The sequence below is a fragment of the Gavialis gangeticus genome, unplaced genomic scaffold, assembly GCF_001723915.1.
Source record: "Gavialis gangeticus isolate Ggan-Ray unplaced genomic scaffold, GavGan_comp1, whole genome shotgun sequence".
NCBI classification, from domain to species: domain Eukaryota; kingdom Metazoa; phylum Chordata; order Crocodylia; family Gavialidae; genus Gavialis; species Gavialis gangeticus.
This window is the reverse complement of record NW_017729033.1, coordinates 92,454,198-92,463,978: the sequence shown is the minus strand read 5'-3', so window position 1 is coordinate 92,463,978 and position 9,781 is coordinate 92,454,198. Positions and strand designations below refer to the sequence as shown.

Sequence of the window (9,781 nt, the reverse complement as noted above, 5' to 3'; positions counted from 1 at the left end):
TTTTAGTAGCTTAGCAGTCCTACAATTAAATGAAACAAGCCATTTCCTTCTGGAAATACATTCAAATCAGATTTGCTTCTAATTTAGCATTTAGCTAACTGGAACTCTTAGAATCATAGAAAAGTAGGGTTGGAAGATGCCTCATGAGGTCATCTAGTGAAGCCCCCTGCTCATGTGTAGTCCCTGACTAAACCATCCCAGCCAAGTGCCCATCCAACACCCCATTTCTGGAAACTACTGTGACCAAATGCATAGTTTTGGTAGATTTAATTTAATGAGATCTGTATGCATTTCTAATTTATATAAGTTTACTGCAGTTTCATATAACTTATACACATGTACAGAATCTCACAGACTTTTTAAAAAGTGTATTTACAGTTTTCCTATAAATAACAATGAATACCCAAAAATGGAAACTTTATCTTACACTCACAATGTGCAGACACAGCCATTCTGAATCTCCCTGATAGTTCCTAGCCATTCCCTGTTGTTGTTGCAGAGCAATCCTTAATATTGGGAATTCACAAGAAGACTCTGGTGTGATTTTAAAGTAAAAGGCATAGGCAGTGCTTAATTTTATAAAGTAAACAGTTTACAAGTAGTCTGTCAGGAGGCTTTTGCTTGCACCCACTTGAAAACCTCCAGTGAAATTTCAAGGCTTTGTTTTTTGTATGTGTAAAGTAAAGAGGGAGTTAAAGACTCTTGTTCGGCTGCAGCTTCTAAGTTTACACAAATCCCTGTGCGGGCAGTCAATCCATGCTCCTGTGTCAGGAATCCAGTCCAGCTTGGGATCCTTGCTGCCCTTTTGTTGTCCTCCCCACGAGGTGATCAATTGAGGTCTATGTGGTGACAGAACCAGTTTGTAACAGGCTTGTCTTTCACATTCTCATCTTAGGCTTGCTGGCAGACTTGTCTGAGGACCTGACAGAGCCGTAGCAAAGGACTGTCGTGAAATACGGAAAGAAAAGAAACAGGAGACTAACACAGGCAAATCAGAATCACTCCTTTCCTGCTGCAATGGGTTGGCTAGAAGAACCTTACTGGCATCTTCACATTTCCTTGATCATGCTGCTATCCATGCATACCAGGGGTAAGAAGAAAAAGTATTTGGCAATGTAGTTATGGCAGGGGGGATGAGCTTAAGATAACAGCTCACTGTTCAATTATATTAATGAAAGGAAAAGCTTAGAAGGGTGGCTCAGAACTTAAGAATTTCCAAACCACAGTGCACTGTGTGAAAGTACAGTATTAACTACTGTATATACGTTAAATATTTAGGTAGCATGACTGAATTGCAAAGATGTTATCAGAAGGGTACAGTAGAAGCTTTTCATTAAAACAGGAGTCGTCTGAGGCACTTTTCAAACAGTTTGGACTAAATATGTAAATGATTCTCTTGGTACATAAAGTTGGTACAATCAGCCAACATATTTATGGATACAGTAAATGATAGCTCCAAGTGATGTTTTCTTTTTGATGTGATTATTTGAGCTTTTTATATGGTTAAAGAAAGATCACTTTAACAGCCACCTTAAATTAAAACTGTTAAAGATTATGAAATATAGATTCAGTTTTAGTTTTATGCACTTCATAGCTTTAACAGATTGTTCATTAACTTCATCCAGTTTAACAGCAAAGCTTTATTTATCAATAATTACGGATTGAAAAAATGGTATACTGATTTAGTAAGAGGATTTTGACCATACTTCACTTTAAAAAGCAGAAAGTGATGAATAGTTTTAACTATAGATAATACCACTGTGTTCTACAGTCAGAAAGCAACATTTTGACATAATTAAAAAAATACAGAGATTTATTAGCAAGAGAGAGCTCTGACTAACAACAAAAATATAGTTGCTGTGCAAGTCAGGGAGAGTGTGAAAATAGGAATCTATATAATGACTTTGAAGCGTCTTTCCAATACCACTATAATTGAAAACAAATTGAGTATGCACTAATTGAAAAGGAGTGTTTTTAATAGATGAATTTGCTTATAGTAATTTGCAAGGGGTTATTTTTTAAAGTAATGTATTTTCAGAAAAGTTTCCAAATAATTTCTGGAGACATTCTTTGTCTTTTTACTTGCTTATTTTCATCATGTAGCAATTAGTTATCGAGCTAATTTTACATCACAAAAGAAATATAAATATGCACTTCAAGGAAGGATTTTCTTTCTTCCCATAAATTAGTCGATTCCGTTTATTAAACAGTTAAACTTTCAGTGACCTCACCTAAAATCCCTCTGTACTGAACATAGGTTTTTCTGATTCTTTAGAGAATCTTACTGTTCCCTAACAGGACATGATACAGTTAAACCTAATGACCTGAAGAAACAGCAGCAGCACACTTGTTTAGTCAATTTGCTCTGGAAGTTTTAGTGTAGTAGGAGGGTAGGAATGGAAAGGGTAGGAGAAAATTAGCTTCATTGAGTCTGTACTAACTATAGCACTGTGAAGTCAAATAAAACCTTGCGTCCAAACCTCTCTGGAGTTTTCTGAATTTTAGATCCAGAACTGATCTTCCTGCTCCCCAGTTAATTATCTCCCCAAATTAGTGACCCCCTTTACCCTTTAAAGTTTAGAATCTGGTTCTTAGGTGAGATGCTTAGACCCCCAAAATTAAATTTATATTATATGAATGGTATATGTGTGTGTGCACATACATGCTTTTATATATAAAAGCTTTTGTATATATAATAGGTTTCTGTGTCTCATGTATGTGGCATAAAGGCTTCTCCCTTCTTAAGATTCTGCATAGGAATAATGTGAAAAAATCTTGCATAGTTAAGATGAATCGCTAAATCCAGTTTAAAACTCTTCAGTTTAGGACTGTTTGGACAACATGATACCTGAGCGAGGAAGCAGGCTTTTGTAGATAAATTGGAGGTGTCACACTTGATTTTCAGTGTGTGCGTTTATAGGGAGAGCTCACTACTCCTTCAGCACCCTCTGCTGCCTGCTAAGGGAGTTTAATTCTACTCAGCTTCTCATGAAGATCTCCATCAGCTCTTCTGACAGGCTCCTGAGTATTTAAAGACTCTGTTTCTAGTTCAAATTTTATTTATCCTCCTTTTCTTTTGAAAGTTTGGATGCATGGATGCAAATTCCCCTTTCTTTATCTCACATGGCTCTTTGGAAAAAGATTGTTTTTGTGTTACTCCAGAGGTTTAGGAAGTTTTCAAAACATAATTTATTGTGGGTGAAGCAAAACTGTAGACAAGTTGCTAGGCTTATGAGTTTCTATGTGTATATGAGATCCTGTTAAAAAATAGGCATAGCAACTAGTCTACAGTTTGCTTCACCATGAAGACATAGGGTCTCAATGGCATACCTGACCTTCAGGTCAGTGAGATACGAGCATCTATAAGGGTATAGATCAATTTATAGAGGAAACATGTAGGGAGTTTGTAAAAGATGTGCACATACTCTGTGTGCGTGCGTGCGTGCGTGCATGTGTGTGTGTATAGTTACCATAAGAGATCCAAGTTGCTTGTCTTGGTAATTTGTGTGTGTGTGTGTAGTTACCATAAGAGATCCAAGTTGCTTGTCTTGGTAATTTTAATTGCATTAAAATAAATAAAAATATGTCAAATAGAGAAAAATGAATCTAAAAGAAAATTAAAAACTAGATTCATACAACTTATCAACTGTGTAACTATATGTGTCTGTGCCATACTTTAGCCCCGGCTACAAATGCTCATGAATTCATATGTTTGGTTTGGAACTGTCTTTCAACATATATCATTTATGAGTCAAATCGTGCCTTGAATGATGAACAGCTACACAAAGCTTGTAATGATTGGTAATTTGTTCACCAGAAGGCTTCTTGCTGTCCTAGGATGTGTATGTTAGTTGTCACTGTTTCTCTGAGCGAGAGCAGCATGCCTCTGGATATCGTAACCAATCTTTGCTCATGCACATTGAAGTAGGTGCTTTCACCTGTCCCACATCCTCCTAAACACTACTTTAATAGTCCAGCACACCATGTCTGAATAACCCTTGGTGCATATCTTTGCATGGCAGAGGTACTGGCACATTAATGCATGCTGCATGCGTTCCATTTTCCTTGTCTGTTGTGATGCTTCTTTGTTCTTCTTTATTTCTTGTATATTGTGCAACCAGAGATTAGCCTAGGCCTTTGTTGTTGATGTTGTATGTACCTGGATTATTTTTGTAAGGTATCTAAATATGGATTTAAAAGCAAAATTTGAGGTTTTTACATGTGAAAATTTGTCCTGTTTTTAAATATTAAAACAAAGGGTAGTGCAGCAGTGCAAAGATCCAGCCTGTTGAACCACTGGATCCAGCCCATGGACAGCGGGCTTCTGCTCTAGGTGATCCTGTGCCACTGTGGAGGCAAGCAGTGGCTGGGTCCTAGCACCCAGCCTTCTCTGACCTAAGTGATTCTGGTATGTACCCAGAAAAGCCTGCCAGTCCTGGAATCTGTTGGGCTAAAATCTGTTGATTCTAGGTGAATAAAAAACAAAGTTACACCCAGGAAAGTTATGGATGCTTTAAACTATCTTAGGATCAGAGACTTTCAGGAAAAAAACAAAATTCTAGGAAGTGATGGTTATTAAAAAATAACACATATTGTGGTAGCACGGCTGTGCCCCACTGATCTAGTCAGTGTACAAGCACAGGACAAAAAGACGGTGCAGTCTATGCAAAAAGATGTTTGAAACTGTGTAGTCTGTGCCTCCAAGTGTGTAGTGTTCTTTGTTGCAACACATTTTCTAGACATTGTCCAATCTAATTAAAATGGCTTAAGAGAGTGTGTTTCCACTGATTCCCTTGAGTGATTATTCTGTAGTCAGATAGGTAATTTTTACCTGTAAACATTTATATGCACTTCTCACATGCTAATTTCAGAGGCAGTTGTGCCATGAATCAGTGAGCAGCTGAAGTTTCATCTTCTTTTAACTTAGGCCCATCATGTCATTTTGAATTGGGGAGAGGAGAATAAAGTGACATATCAAATGAAATTGCAGAACTTATTTTCTGGGATGCATACTGAATGATACTTAAAATTTTCAAGTGTTATGACAAATTTTCAGCAACAGATATTTGAGCTGACATTTAAAGTTTCAGGAGACTAATTTGTAAGGAATTCTTCACTTTTCAAAAACAGGCTTAGGAAATATATTTACTGGTTGAAAATTCAGGCATAAGACATGAGCATGGAGCTTTTCTAATTGGACAAAACTGGAGAAAACGCATACTGAGATGAATGAAGAGAAAATGATGAAAAGTCATCTTGTTGAAACCACCTCATATTTAAGAAAAAACTGCAGGCCACAATGATCCCAGCAAAGCCAAGTTCATTATAGAAATGAAAAATAGTTTAAAAAAAAAATACAGCAAAGGAGGCTGAGCTGTAAAGATACATAAATGATATAGGGTAAATCATTGCTTTGGGAAAACCACATGTATAGTTGGAGCTCCCCAGGAGTAGGCCAGGAAGCTTATTTTGACCAGATTTGAAGTTTGCTTTTCTGGTCATCCCCCTTCTACCTGCCCTCCAGCATTGCAGAGGAGAGGTTCTGCATGAGTCCTATATCTGGACTTGTATACATTGCACACCACATTGTAATAATGGCATCAAGGTTGCTCAATACACGTCCACCTCCATGATATGTTTTTTCTTTCCGTAGTCCCGCTGATGAAAGTAGCTAGTACACAGCCATAAGTGAGCCTCCATCCTTCCCTTTAGGGGCACAACGGTTATGGCATAACCTAGTCTTAAATCATTATCTGTTAACTGTGTAGGCATTTGTGTTTTCTCGGCATTTCAAGTGAATTCAATGTTTGTTAAAAGTGTTCGGATTTAATAGCCTGGGAGGCAAGCACCTTGTGGGAGAGTACATAAGTCTTTATAGATTGTGCACCCTGTTGTGTGCTTTAGCCTTCCTTGGCTTGTAGAAGGACTGCCTTCAGAGTTAATCGTTCTGTGTTGCATATGTGTTAAATGCACAGGGTCTTTGCATAGGACCAAGTTGTTAATTGCAGTTGCAATCTGGTAAATATATAAACCTGATGTAACAGAAATCTTTGATGTAATTACTTGTTATGCAGTTCACTGCCCAAGGGTTTTTAGCAGGTGGTACTGTAGTTTGACCTCAAAAAATTCATGTTCACCTGCTGGTCAAACTGTCATCTGGCAGAGTTCCAGGCCTCTTCTCCCAAACTGTGATACTTGCTCCACACCAATATATTGTAGCTCTATCTTAGGATATAAACTCAGAAAAATGTTAGTTATAAGATACAAATCAACATTATTAGGTAATGTAAAAACTAATAACTGTCAGGGAACATGAGGATAAATGACCCTAGAATATGTTGCTGTAGAAGTTCATAGGCAATATAGTTATGACATGCATTTAAAGTAATAATTTTTAAGTGTAAAATGATCCTAGTTACCATATGGCAAAATATACTGAAAGTTTGAATGGTTAAGGCTCACACAGCTGCTAAATGCATAAGTAAGATTGTGTGTTTAAGAGTTCTATACTACAGCTATTATGTGGCATTCCCAGCTATTAATCTCCCACTATTAATCGGCAGTAAAAAGCAACTTGTGGTAAGCATCACAGATGCTCGAAATTTGATCTCTCTTGCATTGTACCTGAGGGGAAAATGGCAAAATTTTGGTGTCTCAACTTTTTTCTTTTTTTCGGTGTTATATTATACACAGGTGTAACATTCCAAAAACAGTTCAGTGCCAACAGGTCAAAAGGTAGCATTGTTTAAACTATTTGTTACAAGGAAAATATCTACATGGCATCCATTACTTAAACTAGTACCTTTAGTGGCTGATATGCAAATAATTTGATAAGGTTACATGAAATGTATAAATTAAGGTAGTGAGTTTTTTGTTTGTTTTAACTAGAGGATTTGGTATTTTATTTATTTATTTATAATTGTGTTCCATTTTGAAGCGGCAGCTGTTTACTTGCAAAAGAATGTTTTTTTAATTAATCCTTCAGGCTGGTCAGGTTTCTATTTATTTTTCTTCCAGATATAAACTAAACAAAGAAAACATTTCTAATCGGTGTGTTTCACTATATGGTAGTATCAATTACTATACACCTGGCAAGAAAACTTTCAGATTAATTTTCAGATTGTCCCAACTTTCATTTTCTCTAGATTGCATATGTTCAGTGCTTCCTAACTTCCAAATCTAACATGGGACACAGACTCAAATAAATGGCAGAAAAAGTAGTAGTGCAGGATTCTAATTAGGTCATACTTTTACAGCCCAGGTAGCTTACTGTATCTGTAGACAGATTTAAATATTTATGTGTCTAAATTAAAATAATCAGGTCCACAAGGACCATACATGTACACACCAAAATGTAGGTGTAAAAAAAAAAAAAAAAAAAGGGGTTGTGAAAACCTGAAATGGAATTATTTAGGATTAATTTTGGTGAGGTATAAAGACCACTGTATGTAACCTCTCTTTACCATAAATAATTCAAGATATTTCAAATGTAAGAAGATAGGTTGCTTTAAGTGTAAAGGAAATTTAGTGTTGGTGATGTAAAATGAGGCACCTGTGAAGTTCTGTTTCTGTCTCTTCCACTGATGGGCTGACCTTAGCCAAGTCACTTATTTTTTCTCTGATTCTCAGGAACATTGTGAGACTTATTTTGCAGTCCACAAATGAAAGGCACTATTCAGATGCAAAACAATGTTCTGAATAATTAGGATGACATTTTCCAGTTTAGAAATACTCTTTTTATAACAGTGCTCTGCAGAGATCCCAGGCCAGTCCTGGGTGAATATGTCAGCAGATGCAAAGTATCCCTGGAGCCAATGCAGTAAAGCAGGGGTATCGAAGATACAGTCCACAGGCTGGAGTTGCATCATCTAACATCTGGCAGTGACTCTGGATCTCAAGTTGACCCACACATGGCATGTTCAGTTCCTGGGACATGTGATGCATGCAGACTAGGGACAGAAATTACATGTAAACCAGAAACAGTGATTGGAAACGGGTTCAAATCTGTAACACAACACAAGTTCAGTGCACATAAACTGCTTGAAAGATGGTTGAAACTGGTTTAAAATAAGCCTGGATGGATGATGAAGTATCAGATTTAACTAACCTCATCCCTAACTAACCTCATCTCCCTTATCCAGGTGGTGAGTTACCAGGTCCCCTCCAGATTCAAGTTAACTCACAGTCCTCCAGCATCCCAGGTTGCTTTGTACCTTCCCTGCAGGCCCCCTGGCCCCCCCTCACAGAGTGGGCAGGGTAGTTTTGGCCCAAGCTGTCTCCTCCATTTGAGCAAGGAGGCATGCCCTAGTGCCCCCTGGCCAGTGGTGCAGCCCCATATTCCTCCTTTTCCATCTTAGCTTTTCAGGCTCGTGTCCTTGTAGGCTGTAGGGTTGATACTGCTCTACTCTGCTGCCTCCTTCGCCATGGTTTCAACCTTACTTCCTTTGTCTATCTCCTGACCTTCAGGTAAAGGAATTCTGTGACTTATGGCTATATTCTGTGAATACAACAAGCCATAAAAATCCCACTTACCTTTTCTGGGCTCACTTATAATGTGCCACTGGATGCATGCAGGAATGAGTAGCATACACTGAGTGGGCTGACAGCCCTTTCTTCAAGTGATTTGGTGCATTGGTGTGAACAGTTTTGCAGCATTTTGGCATTGATTCTGAGAATGCAACAGGAAGGAAAGGAGCCATTAACAATCAGTTGTGCAGAGACAAAAGAGAGATGGCCTTGAGAATGATGCCTCATGAGAGCTGACTTCTTGCTGCAGGCCAATTTAACAAATATTCCAAGAGCCAAAGGAGCCCAGCTGCAGGGGACCAGGCAGCTGTGGTCAGGAATAAAGAGGTGAAGCGCTCAGGGTGCAAACTTGCTGTGGTGAAGCCACTGGAGGAGGAATTATTGGGACCACATGGAGACATCATGACTGGACCCAGGGAACCTGACCATGATGTTGGTGGGGTATAACTCGAGGTGGACACTGCTGACCAGCATCATATTCATTCATACATTATGTGCTCATGGACAAGGGAGAGTGCTGCATGGGGTTCTTGATGTTAACATATGTCCTATCCACCGTGTCCAGGACTTGCCCGATGTTGACTGTTTGCATGCAGCTGAGATTTCCCCTAGACAATCCAGTGCCACTGAATGGCCAGCACTATGGTGTGCAGGATGATATCCCTTTTCATTCTGTGACCCAGTCCTCTTTCAAGAGTCCCACTCTGCTCCCTATCCTGGTATCCAGTCATTCATTGATGCCCTAGGGGTCCTAGCCCTATCTGGATAGGTGCATTCTGTTCCCTGACCTTAGTTTCCTACCTGAGCTGTGCCTAAACTGTCTCTGTCTCCTACATGGCACCCCCCAGTCCACTTTACTCCCTAGTTGATTCCCTTGCCTCCCAATCTCTGCATGTCCTGTATCTAGCTGTCTGCTCTCTTTGTCTAGGGACAGACATTACACATACACCAGTTTAAGTGATCAGAAACTGGTTTAAACCTGTAATGAAACAGATGTTCAGTGCACATAAACCAGTTTGAAAATGGCTGAAACTGGTTTGAGATAAACCTGGTTGAATGTAGTATTAACTGATTTGGCTCAAACCAGTTTATGCAATGTCTGTCAGACCCCCTGCTGGTTTAAGATAAGCCAGACTCCCCCAGCATGCTCTCTGGGCTGGGCAGGGCTCTCTGCTTCACAGCAGGGCTGGGCCCACCCCTCTGCTCCCTGGCTGCAGTTGTAGCAGAGACTGGAGCTGCTCCCCTCCTCCCCCTC

At 39.1% G+C, this 9,781-nt stretch overlaps 1 protein-coding gene across 1 annotated transcript in view; it reads left to right on the top strand.

Moving 5' to 3' along the window:
* Positions 1 to 9,781, top strand: part of BMPR1B (bone morphogenetic protein receptor type 1B) — a 541,891-nt gene that overhangs the window by 338,665 nt on the left and 193,445 nt on the right. Inside the window, exon 3 of the mRNA XM_019526507.1 lies at positions 896 to 1,090. Coding sequence (XP_019382052.1) covers positions 1,018 to 1,090 — 73 coding nt within the window. The 5' untranslated portion in view covers positions 896 to 1,017. The remainder of the gene's footprint in view (positions 1 to 895; positions 1,091 to 9,781) is intronic.